Source organism: Carassius gibelio, chromosome A1 (assembly GCF_023724105.1).
Source record: "Carassius gibelio isolate Cgi1373 ecotype wild population from Czech Republic chromosome A1, carGib1.2-hapl.c, whole genome shotgun sequence".
Lineage (NCBI taxonomy): Eukaryota > Metazoa > Chordata > Actinopteri > Cypriniformes > Cyprinidae > Carassius > Carassius gibelio.
Window position 1 is genome coordinate 4623091 of NC_068371.1, and position 16777 is coordinate 4639867.

Genomic DNA, 16777 nt, shown 5'->3' on the forward strand with positions numbered 1-16777 from the left:
TGTTTTACTAAATCTACTCTCTCTCTTCAAGTTCTCAGCCTCACAGTTTCTTCCTTCTCCTTCTGTTTTTTCTTTCTTCCCAAAACCAATAAGCTTAATGAGATTTAAAGTGCTCTGTAACCCAGTTAATCAGATTCATCGTTTTGATTATACACTCAGTTTAGCATCTTAACATTTCTTAATCTCTTTGTTTTTCTGCAGAACAGTTAGACGTAGTGCATAATGTTCAGACTGACTCTGTTGCTGTCCACATTAGAATTCTCACAAACAAGTTAAACATGCATTTCCTGTCATGTCTGACTATAGCATGAAATTGCCCCCTAAAGATACCATCAATTTGCTGTATACTGTTATTTATTTATTATATAAGCAAACTTATGCATTTCAAAACATTAAGATGTTCAACTGATTAACAGATTGTGAAAATGGTGTTCTGGAAGAGATTATATGAATATGTGTCCTGGAGGGTCATCTCACTGTCACACACTATGCTATTGAGACTAATGGAGTGCTGTTTTGCCTCACTGTAGTCTGTGTGGACAAAACAAAGAAAAAATCCTCTGTACGCTGTGAGCAAAATGAGGAGCTAAGCATGGTGGGGTGTATCAGACCAAAAATAAGTAATTAAAGACATTTTAAGATTAATTATTTTTATAAATGGCTGAAAAATCATTAACACAACCACAACTAAAATTATTTAATAGGTTATCAATTTTTGCCATGGAGCCCCGTAAAGCACGGGTCCCAGTAAAGACACACCAGTTGCACCCCACCCAAGAACTGCCCGGCCTGACATAGGATCAAGAGTGGAAGAAGAAAAAAAGAGAAGAATGCTAATGGATACAATAGATGCCTTTGCACCTTTGTCGCTTGGCACAAAACAAAACAAAATCCAGCAGAACAACTCCAAAATAAAACTTTTTTTTAATATGCTTAGTTCAGTCATTTGGGTTTAGAATGACATGAGGGTAAATAAAATATATCACATCATTTAAATTTTTGACTGACCTATCCCTTCATATCAGGCTCATGTCAGTTTAGGGTATGCACTAATACAATATTAAAACGGACAAAGATAAAATGTTCCACAAAAGAAAAGTACTCTCAATGTGTAGGCATACAAGAACACTTAAAAACCACCACAAAACCCACGCCACCACACACCGATTGTACTATTATGGATTGAAGACCCTAATGGTCACTTGGTTGAGTAGATGAGGTATTCTGCATGGTCAGCAAAAATCCAGTGGACAAACTTCATTAGGTAGGAATCTTAGTCCATTAGACTTCTCTCGATTTCAGTTGGCGTTGTTATTAACGGCCTTTTTAACACTGATAAATCTTATTCTAGAATGTTGCGCAGTTATCAACCAACCACAGATCCATCCATCCATCTATCCATCCATCTATCTATCTATCTATCTGTCTGTCTGTCTGTCTGTCTGTCTGTCCTGTGAAAACAAGAACAGAATATTAAAAGACAGTTTCTCTTTAAAATTTCAAAGTGTTCATATGTCCATATAAAAGAAGGAATGAGTCACTTCTAAAAAGAAAGACCAGTGAGTCAGCATCTCTATCTCTCTCACAAACAGCCTGCAGATGATGAGTAAGGACCTCTCAGTATCAAAAACCTGCTCTGATTCATGAATAATTGATCAAAGACAAGGCAGCTACACTGACACAACATACATACCCCCTGCATAACAAGCACATGACTACAGGTGTTGCATGGACATTTCTGACAATAAAATGAAAAAGCATAACTACTTGAGGGTTTGAAATGCCAAGGTTGCCACAATTTTGTTAGAAGAAAAACAACATTAGAAAGAGTGTATTGGGTGTCTGTTTATGGCGGGTCATGCTCAAATGCGCACATACATTACTCATAAGATGATTCTGATGCAGCAGACAGCACATCATCATTGAAGAACTGCAACATTTTAAACTCTATTGATTAACATGTCCATGAGAGGGCAGGCAGAGCAATACTTTTAAATTCATGTCAGTAGTCCTTGGCAATGTAGAAATGACTGAACTGCTGAATTGCGGCAAGAGACGTGACATTGTCCAAAATCCACCACTTAAGATAATGAATATTGCAACTCGTCCTCTTAACAAGGGCAGTTCTAATCCAAACAATGTTTGGATTTCTCGTAAACACACGTCAGCTGGACTGGGGGATGTCCAGAACCTGTATACCTAAAACCTTTGGTCAAAACAACCTTGATATTAGCAGCTGGGAAACAGAGGCAGAGTTAGACAAAGTATGGCAAGCCACTTTAACAATATCTTTTTTTTTTGCATTTGAATTCTATGAATTCTATAGATCAGATATCACTTATTCACTAATGGAAAGTATGTACTGCTTAATTTTTACTGCCACCTATCCCATGTTCACTAATTATTCATTAGTTATAATTATTTATTATTTAGTTAATAGTAACTAACTAAGAACGGGAGACTACGTCAGATATATTATTTGCATTCCTATTTGCTTGAATAGCACAAGAAAAACTCCAGAATAGTGTTTTCATGACTTAAAAAAAGAAGATAAATAGAGAGCGACTGACAGCAGCAGTCAGAAGAGAGAACAATGCCAAATTATGGTCCCTCCCAGGGCTGTATTAGGTAAAGTTTTTGTAATTTTATATATATAATATATATATATATATATATATATATATATATATATATATATATATATATATATATATATATATATATATATATATATATATATATATATATATATATACACACACACACACATACATTACAATGTAAGTAGGTGTGGGTGTAGTAAATGTACATAATTTTTAAAACATTTAAAACTTGCAGGATTTATGATAATGATGTTGAAACATGTCTGTGAAAAGGGACCATTGTTAGAAACATTTTAAACCTATCCCATTTAAGATTTATCTGAGCTATGCAGTATAGCAATTTTGATGAGTCATTAGAGATGCCAAATAAAATGTGTTTACAGTTGATATAAGAAGTGATATAAGAATACAGTTATAAGAAGTAATATATCAATGGTGTCAACTCAATTCCTGGAGGGCCGGAGGCCTGCAGAGTTTAGATTCAATCCTTATTAAACACACCAACTAATCAAGTCCTTCAGGGATTTTGAAAACGACATGTTGTATGTGTGTTGGAGCAGGGTTGGAACAAAACTCTGCAGGGCTCCGGCAATCCAGGAATTGAGTTTGACACCCCTGCACTAGTAAAAATGATATATAGATAATACAGACTAGTTAAACTGAAACTGCACTAGTACACCTAATGGATAGTTAAGAATAAAAGTGGAATAGATAACAGCATGTAATGTTCCTGCTAGTCCCCCTTGACAGCAGTGAATTATTATTGGTAAAAAATAAATAAAAAATAAAATGAACAGCTGAATAGTTGTTGGTGAAAAAAAACCCTATTTGATTACTTACAAGTAATTAAAAAAATAGCTCTTACAGTAACAACAAACACAGATACAGGCAGATTTAACGCATAAATATTAAAATGGCTTGCCAGAGAGAGAGAGAGAGAGAGAGAGAGAGAGAGAGAGAGAGAGAGAGAGAGAGAGAGATTCGAAGACAGTCAGTTGTTGATCAGTAATACTAATGTACCGACACACGAACACACACAGAAGGAATGGGTCGCGTTTGGTTTCTACGCACAGTTCTACTTTTATTCTTCTTACCTGGAGGTAAGAACATACAACATTCCAATTGTTCTGATTAAACTTGTTTTTTATTATTTTGATTCCAAATATGTTGCATTCTTTCCCAATTATGTTGGCTACGCAGTCCATGTGTGTAGGCTACTGTTAATTATGAGCAGATGATTAGGCTAAAATCCCAAAAATTATCCAATTGTTTTGATGACAGATGCTGATGATGACCGTTAAGAGTTACAGGACGTTTTGTCCATCTGTTCTCTACAGTGAGCCTATTCCATAATTACAGTAGTGCGATGTCAATTACATGATTGCTTTATTTAAGCTATCTATACTCTCACTGAGCCGGATAGCTATTGATTCATTAGTTATTAGGAGTATTTAACTCACACACCGCGCTAATGTGTTGTGCACAATGTCAATAATTAATTAGCGTGTAATTAGAGTCGCTTCAAAGAAATCCAGAGCTGAACGAGCAACCTAATAAAATGCAACATAATGACCACAACAACTACTGAAATACAATATCAGTTGCAGGCAGTGTCACTAAATGTTATTAACTTAACTAGTCGGTTTGTTTGCCGTTACCTGCTCGAGATTGTCGTACAGTAGCTGCAAGCAACAGATGCCGTAGGAGGCTCACATCTTTTACAGTGTGTGTGTGTGTGTGTGTTTGTGAGAGAGAGTAAATATCGGGCGAGGGATTGAAACATGGCATCCAGTCTTCGGCTATCCTAAAAAATTGCCTTCCTAATTAGTCACTAATGCACCCCGTGAAAACCCTATTCATTTCGCTTCGTAACGTTTGATTCATCTGGACCATAAATCACTGTGAAGTAACAGATTAGTCATAGCGCGGTTAAAGGAGGTAGTTTTATTGTTTGAAATATTAACGCATTATAATGTAATGTTTTGATTAATAAAATATGTGTCAGTATATAGGAAATGAATTACATCCAGCACTGTTAAAAAGTGACCCTAAGTACTTTTGTAATGTTAAAAAAACATTTATATTTCAAATAAATGCTATTCTTTAGAATTTCCTGTTCATCGAAAAATCCAGACCAAAAATGCATCACAAAAATATTATGCAGCAAAAATGTTTTCAATAATGTAAACAATAGGAAATGTTTATTTTGGGCCAAAATTAGCATATTAGAATGATTTCTTCTGACACATCTGACACTGAAGACTGGCTGTTGCAAATTCGGCTGTGCCATCACAGGAATAAATACAACTTTAAGATATATTAAAATTATTTTAAACTGTAATAATATTTCACAATATTAATGTGTTACTATATGCGGCCTAGGTAGAACTTATTTCAAAAACATTAAACATGTTACTGACCCCTGACTTTTGAACGGCATGCAAAAAAAAAAAAAAGAAGAAGAAAAAAAATAATAATTAATAATAATAATAAAAAAATAATAATATATATAAATATAAATAAATTATATATATATATACATATACTTTATATATTTTTACATTAAGGTAAATATAATTTATACGTTTTCCCTTTTTTGGAATAAAATGCAGCGTTTTTTGGACTTTTTAAATGTATGAATATATTTATTTATTTATTGTGGGACTTGTTTACATACTTTGGGAGGAGTTGTCTATTCTGTTTTTCATCATTAAAATGTTCAGATCAGAGTATTTCTTTGATAACATCAGTTGCGGGTTTCAGGCTTTTAAAGAGTTATCACATTCACCATGTCTACGATAAAGAACTCCTCATCTTCCTAAGGGTCCCTAATCTGATCCTTCCTAAGTTAACTGATAACCAGATGCTGCCGTCGATTAAATCTGACTTTGAATGCAGATTGAACTGATTTGTGTGTGTTTGTATTCCAGGATGGTTTAAACCTGTTATCACTCCCAATGCTACCCATCTGGTGATACCTAAAGGTGGACAGCTGGAACTCAGGTGTCATGATGATGCAGAGATGAGCAAGGTGCGATGGATGCGGGAAAAAAGTCGCAAAATCGATGGATGGCTAAAAGAAGATGGAGTCAGTGTCATCCTCCTCTCCTCCACACAGGTCCAGCATATGGGTCGTTACACCTGTGAAAACACAGAAACGGAAGAGAAGAGCTCCATCTATATCTATGTGAAAGGTGGGTTTCAGTGCGCATGTTTGCATAGTTCCCTTTGTCTCTGAGGGGTTTGTTTGTCCGTTAGCCTCAGTTCCCACACTTCACTCCTGAAGGAGTGTTAAAACATGAATAGGTTTTTTGTTAAAGCACAAATGCATGTCCTTAAGCTGTGTACGCAAACCACACCTTAGAGTGGATCTGGTTTAATTTCTTTTATTTGTATTATTGTAAACTGCCATTGAATGATACAGGTATTTGAACAGTCGATTGTGTGAAAAACCTTCTGCACACACTCATTTACGCATACACAAATCCTTACAGTGTTAAATATGTCTCCCCTTGTCTTGCACTCTCATTGTTTTGGCTTTCATTCCTTATTGTCCTTTGATTTATATGTCTTTGTTCACCTTTCTCATCTCCCTCCTCTCTTCATCTGGCAGATTCGGAGAACCCTTTTGTGCGCTCCATGTTGGATGGCCTTTTGGTGAGGGAAGGAGAGGATGGCACTGTTCCTTGTTTAGTAACAGATCCAGCTGTCAATCACCTGTCCCTTCTGCCCTGTACTGGCTCTGCTCTACCAGCTGGACTCACCTACATCGCACACCCTCAGAGAGGGATCACCATCAGAAACGTCTCCAAAGCTTTTGAGGGCTGCTACGTTTGTACAGGAGAGATGGATGAAAAACCTGTGAAATCAAGCCAGTATAACTTGGGGGTGCGGCTAGGTGTGTACGTGTGTTAGAACAATTCTTAAAGGGATAGTTCACCATAAAAATTAAATTTCTGTCATCATTTACTCACCTTCAAGCTGTTCCAAATCTGAATGAGTTTCTTTATTCTGCTGAACACACAATATGTTTTGAAGAATATGGGTAACCGAACAGCTGCTGGTATCTATTGATTTCCATAGTATTGGAATTCTTCAATAATATATAATTCAGAAAAGATGCATTAAATTTATTTTAAAAAGTGAGAGTAAAAACGTTATACTTTCTATTCATCAAAAAATCTTTACAGTTTCCGCAAAAAATACTTTCTATTCATCAAAGAATCCTTACAGTTTCCGCAAAAATATTAAGAAGCAAACATTATTTTCAACATTGATAATAAAAAGAACCATTGTTAAAAATTAATAATAATTAAGCAACAATTCAGCATATTAGAAAACATTTCTGAAGGATCATGTGACACTGAAGACTGGAGTAATGATGCTGAAAATACATCTTTGCATCACAGGAATAAATTAAATTTTAAAATAAATAAATAGAAAACAGTCATTTAAATTGTAATAATATTTCACAATATATTTCTGTGTGTATATATAATGATATGCTTTGTTGTATGTTTGCTGTTTGTAATACAGTTCCAGAGACAGTGCCAGTGATCAGCCTATCTACAATCGAAAATGTGGTTCTGATCCAGGGTCAGGAATTTGTGCTCAATTGTAACACCATCAACATCAACCATGATATCAGCCTGAGCTGGAGTATCCCATCTGAAGCGGTTAGATTCGCACATCTGTTGCATAATCTTAGATTACTTCCTATAAGCACACTACTTAACCTATACATTTATCGTCAATCCCGATTTAGATAGCAAATCACAGCCACAAATCAAACATCCTGCCTGGTTCTGGAGAATATAAACTCTCAATAGGACTGTCGATCGAATCTGTGAAGATGACTGACTCAGGAGTCTATCGCTGTGTTGCGAGGAATGAGAAGGGTGTCTCTGAGGCAACTGTCAGTCTGGAGGTTTATGGTAAGATTGTGCAATGTGTAAAATGTGAAATGAAGCTATATCAAACCGTCATTTTCTATATTATTGACTTAAATCAGAGAGCAAGAAGAGCAAGATGGGCCACTTGTAGGAAAATGAATAGGATAAAGAACAACATTCAATATGATGAGTGTTGAAATGGCCTTAGATGCACGGATTTTACTTTAACCTTACATTGTTATCTGTGTGTGTGTTTGTGTATGTTTGTGTGTGTGTGTGTGTATGGCAGAGCATGGTTTCATTAACCTCACGGAGGGAGAGGACAGTGTGATGGAGGTGAGAGAGGGAGAAAGTCTGACCCTCAGCGTGGAAATGACCTCATACCCCAGACCCACAGAAGTCTACTGGACCTATAACAACCAACAGCTCAAAAACACATCTGAACATGTCATTACACTACACAACCAGCAGTACAGGTACACACACCTGCACACACACCTGCACACACCTGCACACACACACACACACACACACACACACAGACACACACACACACACACACACACACACACACACACACACACACTCACACAAACACACACAGTCAGTCAAAACTATCTCCACCATTGTTTTTGTATACAAAATTTTGCCATTATCTTATTGCTGGACCTCAAATGTTACTGTTTCTTTAAAGCTGTTATATTCAAATACAAAACCAGTATATGAGCAGCTGACATGACATTTCATCACAGAAAACATACAGAAACACATATTTTTATATTTTGCTTGACAGCAGACATTGGCCATAAATATAAAATTATGTGTTCAGTATAATTTCAATCGTTTCAATTAAAACTTTGAAATTGTTCAAAACTGCTGTTTGGCTGAACTGTGAAATGATTAATACATAAATGTATCAAAAAGAAAACTGAAATTCAGTTTTTGATTTTGATTAATTATTTTTTTCTATATTGAAATGATGTAATATATGACTGGTCACACATTTACATATTAATATATTAATATAAATATATTGTGGTTTATTATTAAAATAATTTTTTGCAGTTTCAAGAAAAGTGTAGAAATTATCCTGCTAATTGACCGGACTTACTATAAGCTGAGAAATGACAATAAAATGTATCAAATCAACAATGAAAATAATTTATGTTCTTTTATATTAATTAAAAAAATTATTTTTAATACAAAAAATACTGGTATAATATTATTGGCATTATCTAGTTGTGGTCTACTTTCAAATATGAAATAAATTTACATATTATCACAACAAGACTAAATTTACATTAATCCTGTGAAGTCACTAAAACAAAATTCATAAAATAAATAAACTGGGTAAACAGTTGGAGATCTTTATGTTGAAACTGCAAATGTTGCAAAAATAGATATAAAAAATAAATAAAAAACCTGCATAAAATCTGACTTTTAAGTTTGTAAGTTAGTAAATAATGTTTCTTTTTACAGAATTACATATAACATGTGCATGATTCCTGTACTCATGTTGTGCGTACTATTTCCATTTCCATTTATAAAGGGTTACACTTTATTTTAAGGTGATGTTGTTACAGTAATAACACAAATTAAGTAATAGATAATAATTGAGGAATATTAATTAACAATATGTACCTAGTACAGGGTTAAGTTTAGGTTTAGGATTTGGATTGTGGTTAGTTAGTACTATGCATAGTTTACTTTTATTACTACTTTAATTGTAACATGTGACTAGGACACCTTAAAATAAAGTATTATCTAATACATCACCTACTTTCCCTTATAAAACTGTTTAAGGTTTAACATAAAACCAGAATGTTAAAAACGATAATGTCCAATCATACATGTCCATTAGATGCTTTCTGCAGGAAGTGTACTCAGACAATGAGTAGTGTTTGTTTGAATGTTGCAGGTTCATGAGTGAACTACGGCTGGTTCGCGTTCATGGGTCAGAGGGCGGGATCTACACTTTCTCAGCCTATCACATGTATGCATCTGTCAATCGGTCATTCACCGTCCATGTTATATGTGAGTTCAGAGGACTGATGGGATTTAACTGGCCTTAATTTTTTTATTTTAATACAGTCTTTAAATAAATACAGTAAATCTCTCATTTAGGTAAACCAGTGATAGTTTCCCAGGAGGGGCCTGTTGATGGACAGGTGCGGTGTGTTGCTTCAGGATATCCTGTCCCAAAAATATCTTGGTATTACTGCGAGCCACCACATGCACGGTATGACTCACAGACTACTATAAGCCACTCAAACTCAACAACTGTACAATAGAGTGCATCTCTAACGTACTGTACGTTATGTAAGAACCAGAGTAAACAAACTATTGCCTAGTCATGATCTCATGAGACTGCAAAAAGCCACAAAAACGTTTGGAATAGAAAAGTGTTTCTTACATAATGAAATATGGTAATAATAAAAAAAAAATGTATGCATTTATAAACTCTGACAGGTGCTCCAACCTGTTAAATGCGACGCAGGCAGATGAGGAGTTCACCTTTGTCACAGTGTCAGGGCCAGAATTTGGACGAAGCGAGGTGGAAAGTCGACTTAATGTCACCAAAGGAAAATTTCACACTCTTGAGTGTGTGGCAACAACACAGGGAGAACAGGCCTACACTCTCTTTTCCATCAGAGGTAAGACTCCCTGCTATCTACATGAGGATATTAGACCCCCGATTTTTATTGTTTTATAAACCTTATCATAAATATAGCAGTTAACACTAACAATCAGGGTCCAGGGAGATAGCACATGTTGTTACAGCCTCAGGCCCAGAAAGAAGACGTTTTACCCAAGACTTTACCCAAACCCTAAAGCTGCTTTCAGCTCCTTTGGGAAACTGCTGTTTACAAGTTCAGAAGTCATAATAACAATGTGATGTGTTTTCAAGTGATTTTAGTGGGACAAAATGGATGCAATTTCATGTTTATTGTCCTATTTTTTTTCACTTACTGATAAGACAGGAAGCTTTTTTCGCACTAATGCAACAAAATGAAAAGCAGAGTATGTGCATTAGGTCTGTAATAGATGCTTTATTTTGATGTATAGAATGATTGGAAATGTAGTTATATCACACAATCCTTTGACCTCAAAGAAAGAATAATTTTATTCAATTTTTCCAATTAGCATATAGTATACTAATTATTTTATTAGTCATTTTATTCAGCTAAGGATACATTATATTGGACAAAAAATGATAGTTTATACTAAATGCTTTTCTTTTGAACTTTATGTTCAGCTTTATGTTTTCAATGTTGATAATACTCAGAAATGTTTCTTGAGCAGCAAATCAGCATATTAGAATGATTTCTCAAGTTTCATGTGACACCAGACTAGAGTAATGATGCTGAAAATTCAGCTTTGCTTTACAGAAATAAATTACATATCAAAATATATTAAAATAGAAAACAGTTCAATTGTAAAAAATATTTCAAATTATTATTGTTTTAACTGTATTAAGGCAGATCAATTCAGGCTTGGTGAACATAAGAGAAAAAAACACAAACAATATAAAATAGATTGTACAGTTAACGCTTATAATTAGCTTAGCTTATTAGCTCTTAGCTAATTATTAGATAATTTCTCCAGACTTACCAAAACAAGGTGGGCCATTCTTACAGTGTTATTGGGAGCAGTAGTCACACACAGACACACACACACACACACACACAGCTGTAACAGATAATCCCTGAATGTTCTCAGACACACACTGAGCTTGTTGACAGATACGAGGGATTATTATTTTGTGCAGCGTGTGCACATTAGGTATTGATACTGATGCTAAGCTCTTAAAATCCTCTGGACAACAGCTTTAAAACACTCACATACAACTCTAGCCTTATTAATATGGCTCAGTGAATTAAGAAGTATTACTCTCTGTGTTTTAAACACAGATGTGATGTTTCTATATCTTTGAAGGTGTGTGTATATTGATTGATGTTTGGAGATGTGTTTCTCTCCCCAGAGAGAACAGTGCCCCATAAACTCTTCACACCTCTGCTGTCCTGTGTTGTGTCCACTGCTGTTCTGCTCAGCATCTTTTTGGTGGTTTTGCTCTACAAATACATGCAGGTATTAAGTCATAACACTCCGACTAAACACTATAAAGTAGCACAACATCCATTTTATTTATTCAACTTGTATTTTCTGCCATAGAAACCCAAATATGAGATCCATTGGAAAGTGATTGACAGTTTTGATGGCAACAATTATACCTACATAGACCCAACACAGCTGCCTTATGACCCCAAATGGGAGTTTCCACGGGAGAGACTGCGCTTTGGTAAAGGCATACACACAGAAATTTAAACATCATTTAATCGGAGTAAAAGCAGCTTCTTTCATAATTCCACAAGCTTTACTAGAATTACTACATATATTGAATTCTATTATATTATATTATATTGTCATCAAGAATTCATTTAAAGAAATACAAGATAATTATTCAGCAAGGATGCATTAAAAAAACAAAAGTGACAGTAAAGACATTTATTGTGTTACAAAAGATTTGTTTCAAATAAATGCTTTCTATTCATCAAAGAATCCTGAAAAAAATTATTTGGTTTCCTTATTAATCATCACAACTGTTTTCATCATTGATGATAATAATAATAATAATAATAATAATAATAATAATAATAATAATACATGTTTCTTGAGCAAATCAGCATGTAAAAATCAGATAATCCTATATAACAGTACTATTATTATATTATAGTGTAACATATAAATGTTTGTTGTTTATCATGATGAAGGTAAAATCCTCGGCTCTGGAGCATTTGGTAAAGTGGTGGCAGCTACAGCGTATGGACTTTGCTCAGCTGACACAGTGACCACGGTTGCTGTAAAAATGCTAAAACGTGAGTATTTATGTTTGTAAGGAATCCAATCACTGGTTGTCAGTAAATAAAACTATGTTGTTTTCCTACAGTATGTTTTTAATCTAATGTGTGTATGTGTTTTTATCTCTGGCTGTGTGTGTATCTGTGGATTTTTCCCAAAGCGAGTGCTCACTCCACTGAGAAAGAGGCTCTAATGTCGGAGTTAAAAGTTCTGAGCTTCATTGGCAACCATATAAACATCGTCAATTTGCTTGGTGCCTGTACAGTAGGAGGTACGTGATCAATACTGAATCAAGAGTGGTTAAAACAACACAACAGATGTTAGGTAAAAGTGCTGCTATTTTCCAAACAAGAATAGTGGAAGGGGAGTTATACTGCACCACAAAAGTAGAATAAAAGTAGCTATGATCTATTTTTCACACACATATATAGCACATATGATATAGCATTGTATATAGCCTATATTATAGGCTTCAGAAAATCTTTGATTTTAACATATAAGACCATTTTTTGGTGCCTTTTGTCATAGTTGAAGCTTCATAGGTTAAATGATCATCCCTTGTAGTTGTATGAAAAAGAGCAGCTTAGAAATGTTGCCTCTCTTTGAGGATTATCAAAGTGACATTTTCCAACAGGCCCCACTCTGGTGATCACAGAATACTGTTGCTATGGCGACCTGTTGAACTTCCTCAGAAGAAAGCGGGATGCGTTTTTCAGTTCCAAAACAGGTGATGGATATTACAAAAATCTGCTCAGCCAAACTCTGCCTTCGAGGTAAGATATGTGTGTGTGTGAATATGTATAGATGTCATTTGTTGGGTTTTTGTAATGTAATACACTATCTATTATATGCATGCACACACACAGAGAGGGCACTGATAATGGATACATGCCTATGAGGTCATATCAGAAGAGATCCAATCAGACAGGTAGACTCATCTCCAAAGAATGAAAGCAAAATGCAGCCACTTTTACCACCAATATCCATGATTTAATGCTTTTCAACCTGTATCTCTCAGAATGGTGTGATGATAAAGACGATCTCTCTTTGGATACTGAGGATTTACTCAGCTTCTCATATCAAGTGGCTAAAGGCATGGACTTCCTCACGTCCAAAAATGTAAGTGTGTATTAGGTTTATTCGCCTCTCAAGTTTCAGACAGACCTTGTAACGTTATCCTTTATGGATTCTCATACAGAATCAGCACAGATTTTTTTTGTCTCAGTAGTTAACATGTACTTTCATAACATATTTTTTGACTAATAAATTGCTGATATCTGTGTTGTCATGTATTTTAAGTGCATCCACAGAGATCTGGCGGCCAGGAACGTACTACTGACTCAGGGTCGAGTAGCAAAGATATGTGATTTCGGTTTGGCACGTGACATCACTAGAGATTCCAACTACGTCCTGAGAGGAAATGTGAGCAAGTGCTGTTTATCCTCTACTACACTCACACCTACTGCCAGGAGATATATTATTCATATCAAATATGTTAAGCATGTTTAGATTTCATGTAGTAAATGAGCCATTAAATTGAAAGAATAGTTTAACCCAAATGTAAACCTTCGTCATTTCAAACCTGCATGGCTTTCGGTCTTGTTATTTTGGAGTCCAAAACAACACTGAAACTTGGACTTTCAGAATATCTTCTGTGTTTAGGAAATGATGAGCAAATGTAATTTTTTTAATGAACTGTCCCTTTAAGTGTATATGATATTGCATAATAACATTTAACTCAATATAAAAGAAAAGTTAAAGCATTGTTAACGAGCATGAATGTTGTGATTTCTCTCTAGGCACGTTTACCGGTGAAATGGATGTCCCCAGAGAGCCTGTTTGCTTGTGTGTACACTTTTGAGAGCGACGTCTGGTCCTACGGCATCTTATTGTGGGAGATCTTCTCTCTGGGTCTGTATGAGCTAGTATCAGGCCTATTAAATATCAGATGTATTCAGAGTACACCTCCTAAACGGTGCCTGTAAGTGACTCATTATGAAGGTCTTCTAAGATGAAAATCTGCCTGCAGGTAACACGCCATATCCGGGTATTCCAGTTGGATCCACATTCTATAAGATGATTCAGGATGGATACAGAATGAGTGAGCCGGAGTTTGCCCCAAGTGAAGTGTAAGATAATATTTCTATAAAAAGCCTGCAGTCAGTGTTTTATATTAATGGCATGTCAAAATTGTGCGATGTAAACTTAGTATTGCAAGAATATTTTTTTTATTCTGAGTTTACTGTATCCCTCACAATTTTCTCAGAATAACAAGAGCAGTCCAAATTGTGAGAATTTTTATTTTTTTCTGTTATGTGGCAAAAACAGACTTTGCTTCAGTATTCATTGTCACATGATCCTTCAGAAATCATTCTTATTGCCGAATTGGTGCTCAAGTAACATCAGATATTATCAATGTTGGAAACAATTGTACTGCAAAACATTTTGTGGAAACCATTCTACATTATTTTTTTTATTATTCTTTTATGAATTCAAAGTTCAATATATAACATAGTTTAATATAACAAAAACAAACTGAATGCAAAAAATAAAATAAAATAAAAATACTGACCCCAAACTTTTGAGGCATTTGTGTAAATGTTTTTTTTTAGTTATGAGGTGATGAGATGGTGTTGGAGTGCTGACCCTCTGAAGAGACCAACCTTCAAGAAACTGGTGGAAAGGACTGAACTCCTGCTGTCGGAAATCACCAAACGAGTAAGTTTCGTCTCAGTTTTGGCTTGCATTGAACCAGTTTCTTCAGTTAATACAGGTTTGTGATTGTCTTGCAGGATTACTTGAATCTCAGCACTAGCGGCAGCTGTGACTGTGAGGTGTTTGTTCCTCCAGACCTGCAGAGGGCACAAAGGCTGAGTTCTGTGGGCAGCTCGACAGCCTCAACTCAACCCCTCCTGCAGGCAACAAATGATGTTTTTCTGGAACATCAGAGCATATAAATGACGTCTCCTTCTTTGTTTTGCCTCAAAATCACCATTATCTCAATATGTTTGACCTAAAAGCCTTATATTCCATTGAACTTTAACTGTGGCATTTAAGGGCACCTCCTGCTCTCTGTTTGGTCAAAGCAACTCCATTAGCCTTGTCTTCCATTATATTTCAAATTGCTCAAGATACAGCATGTCCAGCCATGTAACTGTTAATGTATTTTTCTAAATGCAGCAGGGCTCCATTATATGGTATTGATCTGCATGGTATTTTGAGTGCATGAGCAGCTACCATGGCCAGGCAAGCATTTAGATATAGAACCTAATGTTACCTCATCAGACAAATGACCGAATCTACTGGTGACATCATCGTGTAGTGACTCTGTGATGATGATGTTGTACATCTTTTGTCTTTGACCGGGTGAATAACTGCAAGAACAGCTTGACTGAACAGTTAATGGTATTGATAATGAACCCAAGGTGAGTCCTGTTTAATGTGTCACTATCTGAAGCACTTAATACCAATAAATGAAGGTTCTTGTTCATGCATCTGTACTGTTTTCAGCATGTGATAACACTTAAGTGAATGTTATAATGCATTGTTTTATCTATGAGATCCCCATCTCAACTTCAAGTTTACTGGTATAAAAGTCATATTTAATAGCAGAGAAAAGATACCTAGGATGTGTTTACATTGTTTTTTTGTTTTTATTTTTATTTTGAATTGAACATTTGAGCGGTTGAATATGTATATATACACACACAAGTTAAATGTTTGTTATTGTGCAATATGAGATAATCATATTTGGATTGAACATTGTTTCTTGTAATAACTGACTATGTTCCACTTCAAATGTGGCTAATTTGGCTACATTAGCTGGCATAAAACATAAGATTTTGTTCTCGAAGCATGCTTAAAAGATTATAAACATATCAGACATCTGCTATTAACATGCTAATTATTCCAGTTATTCCAAAAAGAATCCTGCCAACTAAGCCATGTTTGAAGGATGGAATGTTGGCCTCAAAAAAGAATAATTGACAAGTAACTACTATGATATTCGACTCTGTAAAAATCTAATGTGTCAGCTATTTTTTCAACTTTTAGAGTGTTATGTCAGAAGAAAAAGGCCAGTAGGGAATGATGTGACTTTTTATATGGAATGAAATAAAAAATCGAAAGTGTATAAAGGATCTATTGTATGGATTAATTGTGCAATTCCTTAAAAGCTGTGCATTGTTTTGATAATAAAATACAATGGCGTTTGTTTCAGTGTCCCCCTTCTAATTTGGACCATCTGAACTAGCTCAACCAATGGCATAAGTTTGGGTGGGACTACCTTTTTGTCTGGCCAGTGACAGACAACAGGAGCACTCAGAAACTAGTTTGTAAAAGTAATTATTTAGGCAATTCTATTCAGTAATGTAATCAGTCACCTAAATAAGTCACCTGATTTAAACAATTCTTGAAGCAGAT

At 35.2% G+C, this 16777-nt stretch overlaps 1 protein-coding gene across 1 annotated transcript; it reads left to right on the forward strand.

Moving 5' to 3' along the window:
- Positions 1–3619: 3619 nt before the first annotated feature.
- On the forward strand, positions 3620–16573 carry LOC127963116 (mast/stem cell growth factor receptor kita-like). Its single transcript, XM_052562870.1, has 21 exons — positions 3620–3703; positions 5534–5797; positions 6217–6501; positions 7140–7279; positions 7369–7537; positions 7785–7971; positions 9414–9529; positions 9620–9734; positions 9965–10149; positions 11478–11584; positions 11669–11795; positions 12268–12372; positions 12516–12626; positions 12990–13128; positions 13222–13283; positions 13374–13474; positions 13655–13777; positions 14155–14266; positions 14385–14484; positions 14968–15073; positions 15148–16573. The coding sequence occupies exons 1-21, from the start codon at positions 3649–3651 to the stop codon at positions 15310–15312; spliced, it is 2874 nt and encodes a 957-aa protein (XP_052418830.1). The 5' UTR covers positions 3620–3648; the 3' UTR covers positions 15313–16573.
- The last annotated feature ends 204 nt before the right edge of the window (positions 16574–16777 follow it).